At 42.1% G+C, this 24,137-nt stretch overlaps 1 protein-coding gene across 2 annotated transcripts in view; it reads left to right on the top strand.

Annotated features, from left to right (window-relative positions):
- Window positions 1-24,137, top strand: part of ptch1 (patched 1) — a 52,232-nt gene that overhangs the window by 4,703 nt on the left and 23,392 nt on the right. For both annotated transcript variants that reach the window (XR_013300274.1, XM_077600739.1), the window contains exons 3-11: window positions 17,649-17,838; window positions 17,951-18,020; window positions 18,493-18,584; window positions 19,956-20,154; window positions 20,263-20,384; window positions 21,339-21,486; window positions 22,912-23,043; window positions 23,124-23,279; window positions 23,591-23,689. Coding sequence is in view for 1 of the 2 variants with exons in the window: in XM_077600739.1 (XP_077456865.1) it covers window positions 17,649-17,838; window positions 17,951-18,020; window positions 18,493-18,584; window positions 19,956-20,154; window positions 20,263-20,384; window positions 21,339-21,486; window positions 22,912-23,043; window positions 23,124-23,279; window positions 23,591-23,689 (1,208 nt within the window). In the remaining variant the exon portion in view is untranslated. The remainder of the gene's footprint in view (window positions 1-17,648; window positions 17,839-17,950; window positions 18,021-18,492; window positions 18,585-19,955; window positions 20,155-20,262; window positions 20,385-21,338; window positions 21,487-22,911; window positions 23,044-23,123; window positions 23,280-23,590; window positions 23,690-24,137) is intronic.

Here is a 24,137-nt window from a genome sequence, read left to right as displayed (position 1 = left end):
ATAGACCAGGGGTGGGCAAACTATTACACAACACTTTTCCTGGCGTATTCAGTTTAGTGTACTAAAATTACTTTATCCCGCATATGAATCATCAATATGATGGTTGGCTTATAGGCTTTTAAAATGTACCCTGTACTTTGTTAACGTTTGACCCAAGACCCTTACTTTAAAGACAGGAAACTTTTTGCTATACACTGGGGGGAAAAATACAAACAAACAGCTATCAGGGTATTCTTTGCTCTGTGTGGAATGCCTTAAAAATGCCACAAGAGAGTGCCAAAGTGCCTATACAATAGGAAATAAGTACAGTGGTACATCTACTTAATAAATGAATTTGTTTCAGAAGTGCTTTCATAACTTTGAATTTTTTACTCCATGCATGGTCTCTCAAGTCAGCTGCCCTGCTCCTCTTGGAGCTAACAGGTTCGAGAGGAGACAAACCTTTTCTCAGTTGCTGGTCCCAAGCTCTGAATAAGTTACCATTGCCCATTAGAGAAGCCCCATTACTGTCCATTTTTAAAACTAGTTTAAAAGCTCACTTTTATTCCCTGCCTTTTAACTCTACATAAAACTCAACTCTTCAAGTTTCATTCATTTTCCGTACCCCTTATCCTCACAATGGTTGTGTTTTATTGTTTGTTTTTATTTAATGTTTGTATTTTTCCCTCAGTTATTTAGCTTCTTTTTATCCTGTTTGTTTATTGTTTTAAAGTCCTTTTTTAATAAACTTGAGCTCCGATTTAGTTGACATTTCAAGGAGAATTGGGAGAAAAAGTGTGAGGATAAGCGATTCGGAAAATGAAAGAATTACATGCACATGTATAATGCATTTTATGGTAAATAAGTAGTCTACACAAAATAGATTTAAATATTAGATTATGTTATAAATTATTTAATGGATTTTGTTTTGTTTTATATGTCCATACTGTCTTACATTTGGTGTAGCATGTATCTTTAAAAAAATCTGTTGTATTTTTAATATACAATTTGTGTTTGAGTTATTTGTTTTAAATTAAATGGGATGTCCCCTGAAACAGGTTAAAGCACACTCAGGGAGGGCAGAATAATGTGCATCACAACTTGCTGCAAGCAACACAGTGCTCTCTAAATAGGGAACCTTGCATACACACTCATTGTTGTGTACAGTTATCTTTTTTTTCTGATTACTCAAAATGTTTTCCCCAAAATAGAAGCCAAAATCATGATCACGACCAGTTTTAGTTTCTTGTCAGTTTTCTTTTGTGGTGGATGATCAGATACAGTAAACCTACTGCTAGATGTCTGTGTGATCAACTTTTACTGTCTGACTGACATGTATACAAACACACGCGCCCCCACAGACACACACACGCATAAAGACCAGGCCTCGGTGGTTTCCTAGGTCCTGTACGTGAGGGTTTCCAGATGTCGGCATGGAGATGTGTTTGTTTAGATTAGACTATACAGCTGAGGGATAGATTAGTTCTGCCTGGACTGTGGAACGTTGTGCATTGGTGGTGGTGGTGATGGAGGGTGTCCTGGCCAAGTCGGCTGAGGGGAAAGTGAGCAAGAATAAGCATATGGAGGGGCTGTTTATGTTTCATATGGAACTGCCCTCTGCAGGCGACCCGTGGTCGACCCCGCCTAGAAGCTGTGTGGGCCCGTGGATGCACATGCACTCGCCACAACCCACAGGGAAAAAGTTTTTCTACAGGGTGGTTCAAATCCAGCAATGTCATGCACCATTGTTGTTGCCTTGATTATTTTATACTAGCCTGGCAAGCTCGCTTGATTATCACCATTCATGACAAGCCATTTTGATCTTCTGAGAGAGAGAGTGGGGCTAACAAACACATTTCATTCTGAAAGAACCAATCACAAAAGTACAGATGTAACAAGCAAAATACAACTCACACTGTCACTTGTCAGTTTGTACTTTATAAATAATCATGTTAGGCAGTCAAACCTAATGAGCGCACCGGGGAATGATAACTGCTGTGTTTGTGGTAAAAATCTACTACTAGAGACTACATAATGTATTGTTATGTAAAGTAGTACAGTGGTACCTCGACATATGATCTTAATACCAAACGTCCGGAAACCAAATGTCTTTCGACGAAACGTCCGGTCACCCGGCACCCCCATGAAAGTATTAAGGCTCAGCGGTTCAGAAGATGAATAAACATGCTGATTTCTTTCTAAAAAAAATACCTAGAACTGCACTATTTATAGAAGTGATGTTCCTTTGACCACGTCCATATTTCTACAGTACTTGTCTGGCAGAAGCCTAATCCAGCTGTCTCTGGGTGGGTGGGTTTCACCTTGGATAGGTTGCCAAAATATTCATAGTGCCCTGTATTCCCTAATGTTCTTAAATTTCCTTATCATTTATTGACAGCGTGTAATTCTTAACATTGTACTTTATTTTCAGATTCTTTCTCTGGGTGGGTTAGGGTCTATGCTGCATGCGTGTTGACTGTCAAGTGGTGCAACCTTTTTTTCACCCGAGATGGTCTCCTCACTCACAGCAGTGTTTATAAGCACTCTGACACAGGAAGTTGTGTTTATTAGACAAAGTGACAGAGAATGATGTGGATAGAGAGTTCTGCATATACAAAGAGGTGAATGTGCCAAACCTCAGGGCCAAATATTTTGCAGCTTTTTTTACAGTTCCACCCTTTCCTCCCCATTCCTCGGCAGTGTGGGAAATGCCATGTTTATGCCAACTGTGGCACTCACAGGAAGTCATTTGCTGGAGCAGGAAGTAGTAGTATTGTTGTTTGCCCTCAACCTCTAGATGACTTGTCTTTTTCCACATCTAGGGTTTTCACACTGCAGATGTGGATATCCTGATTATCCCCTATTAAGCCGGATTCACCATGATGCAGTGAGGAGTAGGAATAAGACCCCCTTTCTTTTTTTCTTCTTTTTTTTAAGAGCCCCACCCGGCTACAAAATGGAAAATGGAGCCATCCTTCGGCATTCTGGGTCCAGGCAAACACAGGCCAAATTGTAAAGAAAATAGCGGCACCACCTGCGTCTAATTAAAACAGTATCGCATAAACATTGCCTTCCTGTAGAACGGGCCATCACGTGTTTGAGGACAGCCTGGGATGTGACTCGGTCTGAGCAACGCCGATGGGGTGGGGGATTAGAGTAAAGACGGAATACGGCAAATAGAGGCAAATAGAAAGTTGCAAGTGGGCCTTTTGAGGCGGAAGCTTTCCAAATACAGGCCGGAGTTGAAAGTAAGGGTAAAGTCAAGCGGGTCTTACCATAGAGCTCTAACATGAGCATGCTTGGGATGCTTGGGAGCTGTTTTTTGTAAATTCAGAGAAAAAGAGCAGGAATTGAATTGAATTTGTGAAAGGCTTTATTTAGTTTAAAAAAATGTAGTGCATGTTGCCAAGTGTGAATGGTTTTTGACCTGTGGCAGTGACTTTCTGTGCTGGACAACAGCATGAGGCTTGGGATTGTTTTTCCCCCTATAAAAAAGCATTAGACGTAAATTGAGGCCCCTGTTGTGTGTGTATGAGGGCAGGCGGAGGCATAGTGTAGAGGCCAGGGGCCACATGGGTAGGCCCTTGGGATCCTTAGGTCATCTCGTAGAGGCCCCCCATATTTAAAAGCTCACCTGATACTCACCCTGTGGCCTGGGTGAAGAGTGAAGACTCGCAGCAGAGTGAAGGAGGCTGGAGAACGGTTTGAAAGGGCTGAAGGGGAGGGTAGTGGTGGTCTTGGGATTGGGGGGCATCTTGAAATGTAGTCCCAGGCTGCAGCTGTTAGCCGTCATTTCTCATGCACATAAGTATGTGTATATACTGTAACACTTGTAGAATATATGGTAATCTGCTATAGAAGGTCCTCATTTTATGACTTGCGTACCTGACATTGGAGCTTACAAATGGCTCTCAATGGCCTAGTTTGCATGATGCATGAAACATGTTTTATTTACCATGGTACTTACTGTTTTTATTTGATCATTTTACATTTGTAACCTAAAAGTGTTTCTAGCACAAATATTTATGATAATTTGTCTTGGGTCCTAGACTACTCACCCCTAAGATGTATTTTTTTATGTGACATTTGAGCAAATTTAAGAATATAAGATATTTTTATGATTTAATCTCACTTAAAGTTTGTAACTTTTATTGCTTTTAGATATTCCTATAGAATTGTGGAAAACTGCCTTCTAATTCTGCATTGCTCACAAGTGGAATAATCCTTCAATTGTGTGAAACTGGATCACCTAAATTCCTTAAATAGTTTTAAGAAATCACATCTAAACAGTTTGCGGTCTGTGCAGCTGTGTGAATGCTGATTGGTTTGACAATACGTAGTCTGAAGTTCCTCTTCCAGCAGAGGGGACTGATTATGTTACTTTATTATGCACATGTTATTGATAAATATTGATAGCAATTTTAATAAAGGATGACGACGTATTGAAATTGCGAGTCAATTGTCAAATGTAACACATTCAGAGTCACAAACACACATTAAGCATTTCATTTTTAGTACAACTTTGATCATATTTTTTTTAAATTAAAAAACAAATTCCCAGTTTGATCCGTGAATGGAATGTGATACAGGCAGACAGCATTAATTGACACATATTGGCATTTGTTAATTTGCTCATTAAGGAAGGAATTTATTGTCTTTTATTTCATTCAAACCCGAAAAAACTCAAACTTTTCTTCCAGCGTAAATAAAATACCTTTTAGTTCTAGTTCATTACTGACATTTTAAATTTCAAATACATGCTTTGTCTGAACAAACTTAAAAGACATTGAATCACCATAAATGCAGCCCTAACAACAGGCCTTTCAGTTATGTGTTCGTGCACAAGTGGACGCTATGAAGAAAAGTCAATTCAGTAGAAAAGACACAAAAATAACTAAGATACAAAAAACAAGTGAGAGTCAAGACTAGTGGTAGCCTATATTAGGCAATGTTATTTTTTAAATTTAACTATCAAAACAGCAAGTAAAAAGAAGTACAAGACTCGATCTCTGGAATACTGAAACTTATAAAATCAAACTGCAGGACAACCTTTGTGATATTATATCACACCATCGCTTCTCTTTACCTAAGCGTGTTGCCTAACTGCTGCTCCACCTTCACGGCTTCATAATAATAATAATCGGACATAGGCCCTGTCGTCATCATCAACAACAAAAGCCTACTTTTCATCACACCCAGAAACTGCGTATGACGAAATTGGTAGTGCTTCTCCATAAGGTGCGTTTTCTCGGCAAAAGACCTAAATAAGTGATAGTTTCGGACTCGTAATTTGGCATTCTGCCGTTATGGATACATCGCATCACCCCCCCAAGCGGATCACTTACCTCTCACTGTCTTTCACTTACCTTCAGTCAGCCAGTAGGAGGCAGATCACCACCCAAAACATCTTTTCATATTACCTCACCCCAAAGTTATTACACAGAAGGGAATGTGTGTTGTGTTACCTCAAGTTTAGAGTTCTGATGGATGTGGGGGAAAAAACTGTCCTTAAGACTATTTGTCCGTACTTTGTGGGACCTATAGCGTCTGCCAGAGGGAGCAGCTGGAACAGATTGTGACCAGGGTGGTATGGGTCCCCGATGATGTTCCTGGCTCTGCTGAGGGAACGAGGGCTGGCAATGTCTTCCAGTGAGGGCAGAGAGGAGCCGACGATCTTCTGGGCAGTGTTAATCACTTTCTGCATGGCCTTTTTGTCTGCTGCCGTGCTTCCAGCGTGCCACACTGTGATGCAGTATGCCAGGATGCTCTCCACAGTGGTCCTATAGAAGGTTACCAGAAGCTTGGTGTCCAAGTTGTTCCTCCTGAGTACCCTGAGGAAATGGAGTCGTTTCTGGGCCTTCTTCACTACTGCATGACTGGAATGCGGCTGGCTTGGGCGGATCGGAGCAGGTGATGAGGCTCACAAAATGGGATTTCTTTCCATTACCGCCCAAGTGGACATTATCGTGCATTGTGCAGGCTATAGTTTGCAGCAGTCACTTAAAAGTGTTGACATCTGCGTACCTTAAGTAAATCCATACGACTTTTTTGGCTTCTACCCAGAATGTACGTATATGTTGGACTCGGCATGCGGTATTAGTGTGGTAGGTTCAAAGCATATTTGCAAGTAAGAGTACTGTGCTTATTTGACACCGATAGCGATGCAGGTGTTCCTTATTCATTTTATTAAGAGCGTTTTTGTAACTGTCCATAATATGTCCTTGAATTCACGTCCTACACCTTCAACAGTGGTATTTAAGATACGTTGCTGCTTCTCTTCTAATGCATTGACTTTCATCTGTTCCCCAACAGATATAATTACACAGTGTACAGTGCTAAAGGCTGAGTGGATGCCATTTGATGTCACGTCAGTTTGCTTTAGTGTTTTTGCTTCTATGCTAGCGAATACTTAGATTATCCTCATAAGGTGGGTTGTATTGAATAATTTAACAACTAAATTATCTCTTTAAAATATAACATGGGCTTATGATTGTGTACATGCTAGATATGTAGTGTCACTGCTTCATGCATTTTGTGACTTCAAATATTAAATTTCAAGTCTATTTGCATATTTTTGCTATCCATGTAGCCACTTTCTATAAAATGTTAGATGCGGGCCCAAAGAACTCTCTCTTGTACTTTTTACTCATCCATAGCGTTAATGAGAAGTGCCACATGGCGGGATATTTTGACATTTTAGTCGTCTGGCCCCATTTCAACCTTTGAATGTATATATGAATGCATGTGTGGATTTTCCACGTGGTATGAATTTTAAAATTGTGGTAACACTGCTTACTACTGTATAGATGCTCTCGACCCATTGTTATTATAGTACAATTTGATAGGACAACATGTGCTTTCCTGGCTTTAACCTTTGCATCTGTTTCGCATCGTGTGTGATTGAAAGCTGACTTGACAGAGTTAGTGTTCATTTTGTTGTTGAGCTTGTAAGCTCAGTTGGGGGCCAATGGTTTGTGTGTGTGGGGAATACGTCTTTTTCTGAGGAGGGGGAGATTGCGGCTTACGCGTTTTGTTATTATCCCACTTTTTATGCATGGTAGCACACACAGTCACATAAGAGTTGGAATTTTGGTCGACTCGGACAAGGCTTACTATGCTATTTTCTCCTCTATTCATCTTTTTCCCCCTCCTCTGCACACTTCATCTCCAGCCGCTCTCATTCGGCAGTAACTCAAACATGGCCACACATCCCATGCTTGCGCTATCTTTTGCAAATTACATCTAACTTTCTCTTATTTAGTGTACTGTTTTTAAATGGAGGGAAAACCACATGCAAATGGCTTTCTTTGCCACCCAAACTCAGACAAGGCTCGTGATGACCAGAAAGCGGATTACCGCTTCGAAGAAAGGAATAACATTCCTGCCTTGTTGTGTTAAACTTTATGAGTTGATGAAAAGTACAGACTAGCTTGTGCGGGATTTCATGTTGGGAAAGGCTGCGCCCCTGTGGTATACTTTCTTGCTTGCTTTCTTGTTTTCTTTCATTCTTTCTCTCTCAATCTTTTTTTAATCTTAGTCTCTCGCAATTAAAAGAAGCTTTGTATACATTCCCATAAAAACGAACAATAGAACCTCAGAAGTACAATTTTTAAGTTGATCTTATTTGAGAAAGTATCTGTCCCTACATAAAAATTTTCAGGCAGCATTATGTTAATTAAAATTATCGGTCATATTTGTGAATCAAAACGTCAACCTTTTATATCGATAAATACCAACACTACTTAGCCAAGAAGTTTAAATTTCGAATAATTGTATGAAAATTGGCAGCACGGTGTGAGAGTGCTTAGTACGTTTGCCTCACAGTTCCTAGTTGTAGGGTTCAATCCCTGTTGGGTTCTGCCCTTCCTGTGTGCCATTTGCGTGATAGCCCCAGGCCTGTGTGGGTTTTCTCCGGATTTCCTTCCACATCCCAAAAACTTGCATTTAAGGCTGGTTGGACACTCTAAATTACACTGTGAGTGGTTGGCCGTCTCCTTGTGCCCTGCGATTGGCTGGCAACACATTCAGGGTGCCCCCTGCTTACTGCCCATAGTTGGCTGGGATAAGCTCCAGCACACCACGCAACCCTTGTGAGGATAAGCGGTATGGACAATGAATGAATGGAACAAAAGTGTATTCATTACTTGGTCGCTACAATACCTATAACTTTAGTGCTCACTTTGTATGTGTAAACTCTATTTCTGTTTATTATCAGTCTTTAATGGTACATTGCAGGGTTTGTTCATTCATTCATCTTCCGTACCGTGCTTCCTCTTAAGTGATGTGGGGGTTGCAAGAGCCTATCCCAGCTGACTTTGGGCAAAAGGCAGACAACACCCTAGACTAGTTGCCAGTCAGCCGTAGGGCACACAGAGAGACAGATGACCATTCGCACTCACCAGCGAAAATAGAGCCCGCGCCTGCTGGCACTGAAGTAGCTACTTGTTTATTTTTTTTGTTTATTGAATTATGTTTCTCATATTGTCCTTTGCAGTAATACCCTTTCCTCTAAGTCAAACCAAGTTCTGTTTCTAATTGTAATGTTAACAATTCATTGTCCCCATTTGCCTACCCTTATCATCATCATCATCATCATCACAAAAAGACAAGAAAAATCTAATCACTGTTAAGGCTTATTTTCCCACATTTGTAGACTTGGGGAGTGTTTGACTTTAGACCTTGTACTGTATATGGTATGAGAAGCATGGTCTGGTTGAAATTGTTTATTATCTCTGGTGTGTGTGAAAGAGAGGGGTGGACAATATAAGGTGTTCACACGTTCATTCAGAAATGACACCCTGAGATGCCTCCGAGTTGCTCTGTTTACATTTTGCATTCTTGCAGGCGTTCTTATTCAAAAAGCACAGAGAGGCCTGCGAATGACCGAGCACATGAGAATGGGGAGAGAATTACCCTCTTCCCCTCCCACACTCTCTCCTTCTCTTTGCCAGGAAGGTCTCTCTCTTTTACCCCTCCTGCACTCCCCTCCCATCTCTGGCTGGAGAGAGTGGCCTCCGAATGCCAGATGTATTACAGAGTTAGCCACGGCAATGTAAACACTCAGGCCTGCCATGAGAGCAGGGTGGTCTGGCCTCCCCCCTTCGTTCTCTCTCTTTCTCTCCCTCTCTCTCTTTCTCGCTCTCTCCCTCTCGCTCTCCCCCCCCTCTCTCTCTCTGTCTGTCTCTCTCTTTCTCGCTCTTTCCCTCTCTCTCTCTGTCTCTCTCTCTCCTTCCATCCCTCCCTCTCTCTCTCTGTCTCTCTCTCTCCTTCCATCCCTCCCTCTCTCTTCTTCTTCTTCACCCCACTCCCTCCCAGCACCAGCTGCCCAAGGGGCGGAGGAAGCCGCAAACAGCGAAGGGCGAGTGTGTTTGTAGCTGGAGCATAGTAGGTGCAGTGTTTTTCAATGCAAGCATACAATGAAGTTATTTGGAAGTCCTCCAACACACACGCTATCGTAGACTTGAATTGCAATTCCTGCTGAAAAGCGTCACGCAATCTAGCAATTACACCAATACCACACATGCAAACTAGTAATGACGCCGAGTAAAGATTTAGAGATACCAAATATTTCCCCTTTTGTCGAGGCTTTGAAAAGGCTTTTTAGTTTTTCCTTTCCATGGACAGCAGAAGACCATCACCATTATGATATGAAGTCCCTCTGTCGACAAGACTGGTATCTGCTACTATTTGTCTCGCTGCCCAATAATGTCAGCTGCTGGACCACACTCTTCGCAGCAGTACGTGGTTATTGGACAGACTCCGGTCCCATAGTGTGACCACTTCTCCTTTCTAAGACTCACTACAACTTCAGGACACCATGTCTTGACTGCCAGGAACCCAAAAATCGTGACATTTGACCTCCGAAAGAGATGGCTACCTTTATATTGCCAGTTACCGTTGTAAAAAAAATTGTTGGGTCGGTGAATGTGAATTAGAGTGACTCTGATTCACGACAGCTGGGGTAACCACAGCAACTTGTCACACAAGAGAAAAGAGCTTTAATAGAAGGGCATGAGAACAATTTGCTGAAGTTTGCTTTCGACATGCTTTAGGAATGTGCCACTTGGGGACACCTGGAATCACGGGTGCTATCTTTCCAGGAAATGCGGGGAGATGGCTGCTGCAGATTGGCTGCTGTGGCCTAGGGGATGTTGGCCAATCAAGTAATAGCAGGGCTGGGTTCAGCTGTGTTGAATTTGATAGACACCGATATGAATTTTCCCCAACCGAGCGGGAGCAGTAATGTACAGTTATATTAGGTTGAATTTTAACTGCTGCATTTTTTTGTTCTCTATCCTGTGCTGAATTGGCTGAACATGAATACCGTTTTCTCTGATAGAGTGTATGATTCATGTTCAATGAAGGCAGCAACGTGGAAGAATCTGCCCATTGAGTAGTGTGTGAATGTACACCTCAGTCCGACTGCTAAATACACCCATTTTAGGGGAAGCAGGGGGCGAACAGGTGATTTGCATAATCAGGGGCAAGGGACGCCATACATATGGTAATGCTGGGTGTTGGAATTGGTGATGGAGGTTTGAGTCTCTTAGCTCCACATGGAGGTAACACATGCAAGTTAGAGAAATGCCCCCTATTTCTACTAATTTTTAAATAGTATTCTCATTTTTCTTTTCTTGTGATCAGATTTTATTGCTTCATGCATTGTCTTTGTGGTTGCCCCCCCACACCTCTGAAAAGGGAGGGAGAGTGTGTTAAAGGGGGGTGGCTTCACCCTGGGTCAGATGGGGTCTTAGCTCTCACTGAGGCCTTTCATCACATATTTGTGGTTGTGTGCACACCTGCATTGCTGAACCCACAGTCATTCCTACAAGTGCATAAAAACTGCAGGGACCTCTTCTTAATAGTAAAACAACAACTGTATGTATAAAACATAAATTATCACCCAAAAGTTAAGTCCATGCTCTCATGGTGATGTTGTCAGGGTGCATTCGAAAGTTCTAACGAATAAGGCAAATGTTCTATGATGACAAAAATATGATTCTTCGCAAATGCAACAGTAGGTAATGATGTCTTTCCAAGCTCCATTTTTGTTGTTGTTGAGAAAAAAAAGTTAATTTCAGGCACATGCTGACTTGTCAAGGGAAGACCTTCGATGCCATTACAGATAAGGCATTTAAGTCTAACTATGGATGATTAGACGTATTTTAAAAGAATGAATATCCACATTTTCCATAATAGCACTCCTCGCTGCTGCACTGGTGCCGACGAAGCTTGCCAAAAACTGCATCAGACTCCATGAAAAACTGGGGATTTTATAGAAGAACAGGACTCCATTTGACGGTACAAGAGAACGATTTTAAAGGGGTGGATATTCACTGTTTGCTACAATAGTTGCACTCACAATCACACTGCCACTGAGTAGGAACCGATCCCATGCTGAACCACACCGCGGTGAGGTGAGTGCACCATCAGGTGGCTTTAGTCATTAAACTACCTGAATGATTGAGATGCGCATCCCAGAAAAAAATGTCCCTTTACAGACTGCACTTATGTGATGAACCCAATCCTTTAAGGGTGGCCCGGTGACGCGAGTGATTAGCGCGTCGGCCTCACAGCTCTGGGGTCCTGGGTTCATTCATTCATTCATCTTCCATACCGCCCATCCTTGAAAGGGTTGCGGGGGTTGCTGGAGCCTAACCCAGCTGTCTTCGGGCGAAAGCCAGACTACAGCCTAGACTGGTCACCAGTCAGTGCATAAAACCATATATAAATATAGATATTTTTCACATGATATGTTTATATCATATGATAGAAAATATCACAGCTTTAGTGGTGTTGGTATATTTACATTGGCAGTTTTCAATGGTGTGAGCCTCTGCACACATTCATGGTGTACTTTTCTTGTACATTTTTCCAACTGTCTTTTGGAGGTCTTGGGGTCATGGGAGGTCACTTAATGTTTGGTCGCAGAGAGATGACCTGGTTTTGGGGGGGCTTCGTCTCTGCCCCAGGGGGTCTTAGCTGATAGGAGCTGTAATCCAGCTAATCCTTTCTCTGCACACTGACATGCACAAAATGCATACATTGACAAATTCACATTCGGTGGTTGCACCCTTGCATACAGATTGTTATGCAGTGTGCTCATGTCTAGTCCATTTGCTAGCATGAAGTCATGTTTTTATGACTCATTATTTTAGCTTTGAAAGCAATGGATATTTGACTTTTGGGCTTGTGTGTGCCTTTTTACTCTTTATTTTGTTTGTGTGGCTTTTCCTGACTTCCGTTGTCAAGCATAGACCATGTCCACGCAGACCGTGGGGCTCTGTTGTCGTGAAAGCTGTAAAAGTGGTGGGGAGTTGGGGCGGGAAATAAAAGGGAAGGGTCTGGCTTTGAGAGAGGGGACGGGCTGATTGCCATCATGATCTGGCCAATCACGGGCCAGCTTTGAATAGCGAAATGAAGGGGAGTGTGTAAAAAAGAGGATGAGGAGTAAGGGGCAGTTAAAAGCTGTAAGGAAAGGAGGGAGGATATGGTTTTTTTCAGGGTCCTTAGAAGCAAGAAGAAAAGAGGGAAGCAAGGGTTAATGTTATGCAATACGATAAATTCCAACTCTCACCCAAGCCTATTTACTTATCCAACTCTTTTTGAACATATTCTTTCATTTTTTTTGCTCCATAATATATTGGCAATGTATGTACACATTATGGACAGTCCTTGAATACTTTTGCAAGTCTACTTTTAAAGAGAAAATGATATAAATTTTGGGCTTCGCAGTTTGTGGAAAAGCATGGCAAGATGTGCACTGATGTCTCAAAATTCCCGCGTTTGCGTGAGATAATGTTTTATGGCTTAAAAATGTGGTACATCCTAAATACCGCCTCAAAGTTCAGAGGTTCAAATTGGAGCTTTGACCATATTATGTGAAGTTTCCATGTTCTTTCTGTGTCTACAATCAGGGGTTTGGCTCAGTATTTTGCACTCCTTACTGCCATGACATTGCGGGTTCGAATGCCCGTTGTCATAGGAGGAGAACAAGAAGACAGCACTATGCGCCATGCCGTCACCATATTCAGACCAGTTACACGTGTACTTTTTTTTCATTTGAAGTAAAACAACCATTCTAGTGTATATTACATAAATATTTGAATTATTATTTTTCTAAAGTAGTTGTTAATTCCACAGTGAACATTTTGTAAAATGTAATTCTGCCAAATAATCCCTCACTACTTCGTGGTACACCTTTTGTGGATTCAGTACATTGGTTCCTGGCGTGGGGATTGACCAGTGAGTGCACCAATTAGGATTCACCACAGAAGGTATAAGGAAATAAGTGTCACTAAGGGAAACACAGCTGTGTGTATGGACACACGCACATACATATACACACATTTTGGTGTTTTCGCTGGGGTGTTAATTTCACCCGAGGCTATGTAAGTGTTGACCCCAAAACGCTGTCACCCTGTGAAGTGCGGAATTCTCCGAGGCCGAGGCTGTAATGTACTGTTTCCTGTTCAGCGACTACATTCCTTTAAGTTGTCCCCTCCCTTGTTTCGATGAGTTTGGTTGGGATCCTCCCTCCACTGCCACCTTCTGTCCTGGAGTTTCTGCAGTACATAAAACATATTTTTGCAATTTACTTTTTGCAGTGAACTTGAATGCAGATTTGGGGAACATCGTTTGTTTTTAATGTATCAGACAGGTTAGCTTGCCAGTGGAACAGCGCTTTTTCTTGAAGGAAAAGTAGAACCTGTGTAATGTCGCCACTTGTCACCTGCTTAGACTTGCCTGCTATTAATGAGGAGTAACACAAATGGGATCACATGGGAATGCTGCTCATATTTCAAATAATTAAAGAGATAAAGATTGTCTTTTTAAGAAAAAGAAATCAAGAATATTTTTGTAATAACTCAGAAATGGACTTTCCACTTGTCCTACTTCCTTTCTGGGTGGTCCTGCTCCAGGAAAACAAGCATGCTTATGTTTAACTTGAGTGCTATTACAACAACTTGCAAAAATTCAATCTATGCCCATTTTCACCAACCAAGCCGCATTATTTAATTGGGTTAGGATGTCATAAAATGTTCCCCATTCTTTTGCACACATTTTGTTCTCTGTGTCTCAATGAGGACACACAATTCTCACATCACAGCTTGATGGTTTCATGAAAGCGAAATACAGACACTACACTGAAAAATTGGGGACACCTCTTAGTCGAAGTGGTATGCTGTACATATAAATGACAATAATGAGCACAAATAGGCAGTGTTCAGGTTTGTTCGACCTTGAAAGAAGTCTTAGTTAAAAGTACATTTCATAATTAAATTCAACCAGTTTTTTTTATTTGTGTGTTTTCTTTTTTGCTAAACAAATGCTACCATTTTTTTGTTGAAAAGTTTGCTTAAGTAAAATTTATTCCACTTATGCTTCCCTGGTGGCCCAATAATTTGCTCTTTATCTATCTCAATGAAAGCCCTCTAAGATAATTTCAGCTCCCTCATGGCACCATGATGGTGCATACTTGCTGCAAGGCTGTGGCGCTATGCTGCATGCTGGTGTCAACATTGTGGTATATGAAAGGAGTGGGGTGTTTTGAAATTGGGTATTGTTGTTATCTCTTAGGTCAGGGGTGGCCAACCAGTCAGAGACTAAGAGCCACTTTTTTTACTGTGTTACTGCAAAGAGCCACATCATACATGGGCACACACAGACCTCTGCTCAGCCAGATTTATTGAAAATGACCCACAGCAAGATAATGACAGTTATTTTTTTCAACAGTTAACATTGTGTGCACTGTCACACACACACACATAAACTCTCAGTTAAAGCAAGTCCACAAACAAAAATATAACAATTTTCAATGACATTTTTCTCTTACTATGCTGCTTAGTGGGACTTCTGGCATTCCTTGTCCTGAACAATCCTCCTCAAATCTGGCTCGTATTCCGTTGTTGCCACTCGAAGCAACTCTTTCACATGAGTGTCAGTCAAAACAGATCGATGCTTTGATTTCACATGTTTCAGGGTGGAAAACACAGACTCGCAGACGTACGTTGACCCAAACATCGACAGGATCTTTAGCGCAGCTCGTTTGATGTTGGGGTATTTTTCCATCGGAACACGTTTCCAGAACTCAATGGTCCCTTCCCTGAAAACAGCTTTCAGTTGATCCTCCTCACAAAGATCAATCATCTCCAACTCCGCCGCAGCCTCATCTGTGACGAGTGGGATTTTCAAACAGTCCATCTCCGCATTAAATGGGTCGACAAGGAACGTAATCTGTGGTCTTTTCAGTTGTAGATCACGGAAGCGGGTCACAAAGCTTTCGTGCAAGTTTTCAATCAGCGTTGCATATCTGTCTCTTTTCTTTTTCAGGGCGGCACTGGTGACATGTTCACTGGCTTTCAGCAGAGTGGGAAAATGCGTTAAATCTTTTTTTTGAATTTGCGTCTTGAACAGTTTCAGTTTGTTGATAAACGCAAACACACATTGCACGAGGTCAGGCAGCATTTTTAATTTGCCTTGCAGGGTCAGGTTCAGTCTGTCCAAGTGCCACAGCATGTCGACCAAAAATGCCAGATCCATAATCCACTCGAGGTCCGAGAGCTCGGGATAGTCCTTGCCCTTCTCTTCCATGAACAGTTTCACGGCATCCAAAAGCTCAAAGAAGCGAGAGAGCACTTTGCCTTTTGACAGCCACCTCACAGTGCAGTGCAGCGGCAGGTCACCTGGAAGCCCTTGGTCCAGCTCAGCGATGAGACTCCTGAATTGCCTGTGGTTAAGCGCGTGTGTGCGGATGTAGTTCACGATTTCCTTCACAGGCTTCATGACGTTGTCTGAATTCAATGATTTAGACACGAGTTGCTCCCTGTGGATGATGCAATAGAAATTCCAAAAGTCGGAAAATGTTTGATCAGTTTTACATAGCCCCACAAGCCCGTTCACGGATCCGATCATGGCCGGCGCTCCATCCGTGGCCACTGTTCCCTCTAAGATGCGCGCGTGCGCAATTGCGCACTACTCTCGTCTTCTCTGCGCAGCAGCAAACCTATGGCGCGCAGTAAAAAAAAAAACAGATTTTTTTTTTTTTTTTTTTTTTTAACCCCTTTCCCCATGATGGCGCCGTTTAAGCGGTAGCCAGTGGCAGTAGCTCTGTCCACTTATGTTTTTCGTGTTTTACAGCATGTTTTACATGAAAAATTAGAGGGAACATTGACATGCACCTGCTTGTGGCAGGTGTGATACTGGTGTGCCCATAGCGAGCAATGATGATGTCGTGACCGGATGATTCGCCTAAAGACGTTTCGCCGACGGACGTTTGACAGACGGACAGGTCGCCGAATGGACGTTCCGCCGAACATTCATTCGGCGACCTGCCCGTCTGTCAAACGTCCATCGGCGAAACGTCTTTAGGCGAATCATCCGAGTACCGATGATGTCGCTCACACTGGTACTCGGTGCGCTCAGGGAGGTTGACTTTCTGCTCAGACCAACGAAAAATTAGAGGGAACATTGCTTGTGGCTAATAGTGGCGTTTGCGGTCGGACAGTGGTTCCGTACAGCGCCGTATGTGGCGATAGTGCGGTATTTGCTGAAGTTGGTGGATCTCGTGAATCTAGCGGTCGGGTAAATTAATCTCTTGAATGGGGTTGTTACGGTGTGTTTGACCATGGTTTACACTTACGCCTTACGCCAGAATATCGCTTAAAGAGCCGCATGAAATCAGCCAAAGAGCCGCATGCGGCTCTAGAGCCGCGGGTTGGCCACCCCTGTCTTAGGTCATTGTTTTGGTTGTTTGTGTTAAGCATGATCATGATGGTTTGGAACATTAGCTATGATGTTTCTAATCTAGCTTTTGATGTGGTGTGGCATTCCTCTAGAAGTGAGACTGGAGTGTAGACATGTTTGCACGACTATAGTCACATCCATTTATCCCTCCATGTGCGTTGTGTGAGAGTCTTTGCCTGGGTGGCTTGGCTCTACTGAGGAGGAGGTGACCAGCCGAAGGAACTGAAAGGCTGCTTTTATAACTAGTGTGAGCTGAGAGCCGAAGGCACATGCATGGGGCTTAGTCCTTCCATGATACTGGGAGCAAAAGTTGGAAAAAGCCACCCTCTTTATTCATTCCTGAGTGGAAGCATCGAATGTGGATTTGGTCTTTGGATAGCTGTATGCAAAGTGCTATTCTTGAAGGTACAAATATGATAAGGTTGAGACCAGGCATACATCTCTGTGGCTTTCCTCTCCACTATTTATAAAGGATCATTTCCCAACTCGCACAGATGCATTTTCAAGTGTGTGAGTCTAACAGTCTTTGACTTTTGTACAATATAGACACACTTACCGGGCACTTTGTTAAGTATAATCCACACCCAGTGGAAGCGGTGTATGAATGGTGGCTGATGTTTTAAGCATCAGTCACTACTAACACTCAGTAGTCCCTTCCCACAAACTGCTTGTTAGAGGTAAGATCAGGCCGAAAAAATACGACCCAACCCGGCCTGCGGGTCCAAAAATCTGACCCGGACCGAAATCTAGGAATTAACTTGATTTGCAGGCCCGAGCCCGAAGCAAACCCGACCCAAAATTTCATATTTTTTGTGAGGACTCGGGACTCCCGAACCGAGCCGGGTGGAGGGGTGAAAAAAAAAACATTAAAACCTTAAAGGGAAAAAAGATTCTTTTTTAACATCCATATCTTCTCCCAACAGTGGGCGGGCGTGTGAACCAGGAGCTGAAGTACACCAGGCAGAAAATCGGCGAAGAGGCCATGTTTAACCCTCAGCTCATGATTCAGACACCACGCCAGGAGGGAGCCAGCGTACTAACAGTGGATGCACTGCTGCAGCACCTAGAATCAGCCATGCGAGCCAGCAGAGTTCATGTTTTCCTTTATAACCGGTAAATGTCCATGTGTCACCACCCATTCAAAGACAAACTTAATCTGGATAATAAAGAAATAAATTGAAGTAATAAGTATGATGACACCATTTTCTTCTTTTTTGCTCCTCAGACAATGGAAATTGGAACATTTATGCTACAAATCAGGGGAACTAGTCACGGAAACTCATTTTATGGATCAGGTAGGCTGCAAATAATTGTTTTGTGTTGACGCAAATTGGATCTAGGCGGTATGGCGTTAAGTACTTATCTTGGTAAATTGAGCAGATTTACCTCGGTAACGTTAAATAACGATAAATTTGCCCGAGTGGACTAGGATATAATTTGAAAATTTAAATAAATGCATGAAATACAAATCAATTCTTACATTTTTGTTCTTACCACGGCCCAGTAAAGCTCTTCCTATATTCTTGTGGACCTGATAGTGGTGGTTGGATGAGCAAAAGACTTGATTTTTTTGTTTCATTGAAAAAGAATTCTTTACCATCAATGTCAATATTTCGTCAGTTATCATGAATCACAGTGGCAACGTTAAATTTTCAGTATACTGTCCTTCTCTAACGTAAATGCAAGACCGTTAATATGAACAAATGTAAATGTAACACAACAATAAGATAAAGGTGTTTGAATTTGTCTCCATATCTGCTTTTACAGATCATAGAAAAGCTTCATCCCTGTCTTATCATCACACCATTGGACTGCTTCTGGGAGGGTGCCAAGCTCCACTCTGGAATGGTCTATTTACCGTAAGTAGTTTCAACCTTTATAATCTCTGAGCATTATAATTTGTGAGAGAATCAGTTTGCTGCCTTGTAGACACTGTTGAATGATTTAAGAGAGGCAAGGGCATTTAAAAAAAAAATCCCATTGGATTAATTGATGAATGCCCAATCACATTTGCCGTGTGATTGAGTTGCATTTCAATCAAAGGTTTAGCCCGCCCATTATGGAATGGTTGTTATTGCAGCACTATACCATCAAAACTGTTTAGAATACAACGAAGAGATGTGGATCTCTGAATCTTTCTTCTGCTATTGAAGTGTGCTTCCCAGGCACAACCATCAGACTCCAAAAGAGTATTAGCGTGTGTGTCTCTGTGTGTGTGTCCTGAATTTGGCCCCTCTGAAGGCTCTATTGTAGTAGTTGCTGGCATGCGTATCGCTGTTGATCGTTTCTCTTCAGCCCTGGGCCTCACATCATTGTTTGGCCTTTCTGCTACAGTAATGCTTTCACCCTGCATATGTGTTTCTGCATCCACGTGTGGTTCCTTCTGTGTGTTTGTGTATACCATTGACTCAGCTTGAATCAACTAAAATGGTAGTTGCCTATCAACCTATAAATATAATGTTTCAGTTTGTCCTTTTTGGTGCAAAGCAGTAGATGAAGTTTTTATTATGTTCTAGTTGGGAGGCTGGGAATAATAACCCAAGCCTGGTTAAGCACATTCAATGTGCTCTGAATGACAGAGAGAATAAGAGAGAGAATCAGGCAGGAATGTGAGAGGCATGGAGAACTTAGTTGGAAGAAGGAGCACTTGAAGCAGAAATCTGACCCTAGCACAGGGATGGATGGGCAAACCGGTCCTCGAAGGCCGCCGTGGGTGCAGGTTTTTGTTCCAACCTGATTGCACTTGTAGTACACCAGATTGGTGAAAAGGTGCCCTCTCTATGGGTTGGAATGAAAACCCGCACCCACTGCGGCCCTTTGTGGCATAGTTTTCCCACCCCTGCGGGCCTAGCACGTTGCCTTTTTGTCACCTTGTAATGGTTTGGGGAAAGTGGAGCATGGTATTATCACTTGGTATGTTTCTAAAAGTCTGAAGCCACAATTTTGCTGCTTCCTTAATTATTTATTTTCTATATTCATGCTCTGATTGTTAAAATGCTGCTTTTCATGAGCATTTTTAATATCCTCAATACGCTAGCTTTATGTATGGGTTAAGCATTTCACTACTTGATGGCCGTCACTTCTGAAAATGGCTGCTTCGTGCGTAAATAAGTTCACGCAAACAGTGCAGGTTCATTCCATGAATAAAATGGAAGGGTCTCTGAAAAGTGGTTGAGTATATGTAGAAAGATGGATTGACATGTTTCTGAATCTCTATACCTTTCTCATAGAGGTAAAGAGCCTTTACAGTGGACTAATTTCGATCCCAAAGACTTTCTTGAAGACCTACGGAGGGCGCACTTTCCTGTAGAGAGCTTTGAGGACATGTTGGAAAAGGCCGATGTTGGCCACGGCTACATGGACCGACCCTGCCTGAACCCTGCCGACCCTGACTGCCCTCTATCTGCACCCAACAAGAATTCCACCAAGGTAGGCGCCAGTAAAATTATTTTTGGCTCCATGTTGGATTTTTGAGCGTAGGTGTTGACAGTTTATAGATTCTGTCTTATTTTGTTTTTATTTTCATTGCGGCAAAAGCCGTTAGATGTGGCTTGGACCCTGAGCGGTGGCTGCCACGGCCTATCCAGGAAGTACATGCACTGGCAGGAGGAACTGATTGTAGGCGGGACCACCAAGAATGGCAGCGGACCCCTGCTTAGGTAACTCATCCAACATGATCGGCACCAGGCTTATTCTGGAAGGGATCTGTGTTTTCTGTTCTTTTTTTTAAAATTCTGAAATGGTGCCAGTTTGTACATGCGTGTACTCAGAGTGGACTGTAAATCTTGAAGTCATTAGATTCCAGTGAAGTATTTTAGGTTCAGCTGCTCTACACCACAGACCACTCTGGTGGACAATGTACACACCAAACCCCACGCCATTCCACCTCCACACAAATATTCTGTACATACAGCATAAGTGCATGCACATAATGATCTATGACTCGCATGGTTTATCAAAATATACCATACTTTTTGCAGGCTTAATTCCAAATCAAGCAGCCAGAAAAATATTTAAGGTCATTTGGAGGAGCCTCGCTTGACTGTCTGCTCTCTACACTCGTAAATGTATGGACCATAAGCATCTATAATACCTAGTTTATTGAAATAGTGATCTAAGACACAAGGGGCTAGTTTTACTAGAGTTCAGGGATATATATTTTTGTTATTCTTTTATTTCTGAAGAATGACTTTTTGCTGCAATAACCCATCTATGAAAAAACTATTTGCAGGTTGTGTGCACACCTATAAAATAAAAACAGATTTCCTCAATCAAGGCCTTAAAAGTAACACCTGTATCAAACATTAGTCTTTAAAAGTCTACAAACACAAAAATCACTGCCAATATGGTTTCTGAGAGAATTTGAAATATATTTTACAATGTTGTTAACGAAGGAATAATTAAAACATTTCTTTGTTAATTAGTAAAAAAAAAACACGTAATTTGTGGTTGACTACTTAGCATGCCGATTTAAGACTTTTGAGATCAAGGTATTTTCTTGCCCATATTCAGCTGGAATAGACTCCTCCACCCCCACCCACATTACTCATGAAAATAAGAGGTATGTAAAATGAATGAATCAGAACATACAACAATGTCTCTTCTCACTCTAGTGCTCAGGCCTTACAGACAATGTTCCAGCTGATGACTCCCAAGCAGATGTTTGAGCACTTCAGGGGCTACGAGGAGGTTTCCCACCTCAACTGGAATGAGGAAAAGGCCGCGGCCATCTTAGAGGCCTGGCAAAGAAGATATTCTGAGGTACACAAGCTAGACAGGGGAATAAAATTCGCCTACTAATCCTCATCGACTTTATTGTAAATCACTAGCAAGATAGTGTGCATGCTTGCAATGGCCCACCGATGAATGCTAGACCACCTGTTAGTTAATGTTAGAGCGTACTAGTGGTTAGAAAGGTGGAGAATATGATCTAGTATTATTGAAATTGATATGTATGGAATATATTAGGGGCTTTTGGATTTTGCTTACAATCTCTTTCCCAGCTGCGGGGCCCGTTGGTAGCCCATGTGTGACATCATCGTGGCCCCCTTCCTCACCAACACCAAACCCCTGTTAGACACGTCACCCGACCTTCGGGTAGGCGTGTGTGAGCACCTATCATCTTGGGGGTCCCCCGGGGTGGTGCCACACGAAAAGATTTGTGTGTTCTATGACTGTATGTTGTTTTTTTTTAATCAATGGCTGTAATACAAGCTGCTGGCATCCTACTGTGTTGTGTGTGTGTGTGTCCACCGCCGTTGGGTGTGCCTGGGAGTAATGCACACGTGGGTCCAAGTGTGTGTGCGTGTGTGAGAGAATGTGTGTCAGCCAGCCACACTCCCCACTGAGCAGTAAGTACGGGTCAGTGTTCAAGACATCTGTCTGCACATAGATAGGAAGACAGGGAGAAGGTGGATCATGGTACTGTCTTAAAAAAATCAGTTTATGAATACACGTCCGCAATCCTCCCTCAAGGAGTTTGGGTTTTCTTTTTTAAGGTTTTTGCCTGATTTCCTTTTTTATTTTTTGCGTGCCCGCCTGTTATTTTCTTTTTTTTTGTTTTGTTTTTTGTTTTATCACGCTTCCGTTCTTGACCTGGGGAGTTTGTTTACTCACCTTTTGTACGCATCAGGTTTTATTTGAAAAAGGAGCAGGTGACCATTTTTAAACTCAAAATTGGAAAACAGTGTATTCATTAGCACTTTCTCTTTCCATGTCTCTATTCCTTATTCTTAACAATAATAGAATAAAAATAATTGTTTGGAGGTGGTTAGCACATCTAGCTCTTAGTTCTGAAGTTAACTGTTCAAATTTATACTCCAGCCTTTCTGGGTGGTGTTTACATCTCCTCCTTGTGGTTCCATGTTTGTTTTGGGTGCAATGGCTGGTGACTAGTTCAAACGTCATCACGTTGCTGATCACCCACGACCCTAATGAGCACTCCTATAAAAATCGATTGATAGATAATTGTTCTCTCCGAATAGAATGTTTATTTATATTAGCTTTTCTTGATAATCAAAATGATTTAGACATTTCACTGAATTAAGAGATTCTTCTATCAAATTTATAATGTTTGTGTGTGTATAAAATGTGTACACACTTTGTTCTTTTTTGTTGCATCCTAAGCAGTTGAAATCCCCTGTCTAAATGAATTTCCATTAAGTCGTTTTGTAATCTTTTTTATAGGCTGTGTTGCAGAGCGTGGCTGCTAACTCATCCCAAAAAGTCTTGTCTTTCACCACCACCACCCTGGAGGATATTCTTAAGTCCTTCTCCGACATCAGCGTTATCCGTGTGGCCAGTGGCTACTTGCTTATGGTAGCTCAAATGCCCATTCATTTATATCCTAATAGTAGTGTTGTGTTCCCACATATGTGATAGTCATCATCTTTCCCCAGCTGGCCTACGCGTGTCTGACCATGCTGCGGTGGGACTGTGCCAAATCTCAGGGGGCCGTTGGGTTGGCGGGCGTCCTGCTGGTGACGTTGTCAGTGGCGGCGGGCCTCGGCCTTTGCTCTCTATTGGGCATCACCTTTAATGCTGCCACCACTCAGGTAACACACCATGAGATTAATATAAATCAAATATTAGGGGAACTTTCATGCAAAATAGCCGCAATTGCTCCTTTGAAGGCAGAGGTAGGGATGGTCATTCATAATAGATGAGGTTTCCTTTTGTTCAGTTTTAATGAAAACCTGCACACAGTGAGGACCAGTTTGAGACCCTTGCTCTAATGTAAATGGCTAGTTTGCAAGATTCAAGGACGGAATCTACTTGATACAAATAGTGCAGGTGTACTCAATGACAACTGAAAGAGGGAAGATAATTATTTACTTAATCAATGTAAAATCCGTTTGGGCTGCAGGTGCTTCCATTTCTAGCTCTTGGAGTTGGTGTGGATGACGTCTTTCTTCTCGCTCATGCCTTCAGTGAGACAGGACAAAACAAGAGGATCCCATTTGAGGTACCTCAATCAGCCTACATTTTATTGTCATTTGGATTGGTTTTCTAGACTTTCCTAATGTACACATTTTCAACACTTGAGTGAGAATTCTTCTTCTTTTTTATTCCAGTCAATTTCCATGTCTGTTCTAGTAGCATTACTCATGTTGTCCTCAATTGGAGCTAACTTTATAGCATTGTGAAAATATAGTGAAATGCCATTTAAAAGATTAATGCAATCATAAATAATTGAAATAAGGGGAAAAAGTGAACCCTCTACTCAACACAGAAACAAAAACATAAGGACTAAAAGCAACTATATTCTCCTTTCTCTAACCTCGATTTGTACAATGTCAAGTTTGTGGCTGACATGTTAAAATTAGTGAAATATTTTGATCTTGGTACAACAAAGTGTGTGGACCGGACACATGTTTTTGTGTGTTTTATTATAATCTCCCCTGGGGGAAAAG

The sequence above is a fragment of the Stigmatopora argus genome, chromosome 5 (assembly GCF_051989625.1).
Source record: "Stigmatopora argus isolate UIUO_Sarg chromosome 5, RoL_Sarg_1.0, whole genome shotgun sequence".
In the NCBI taxonomy this organism is placed as follows: Eukaryota; Metazoa; Chordata; class Actinopteri; order Syngnathiformes; family Syngnathidae; genus Stigmatopora; species Stigmatopora argus.
This window is presented reverse-complemented; position numbering and strand designations above follow the sequence as displayed.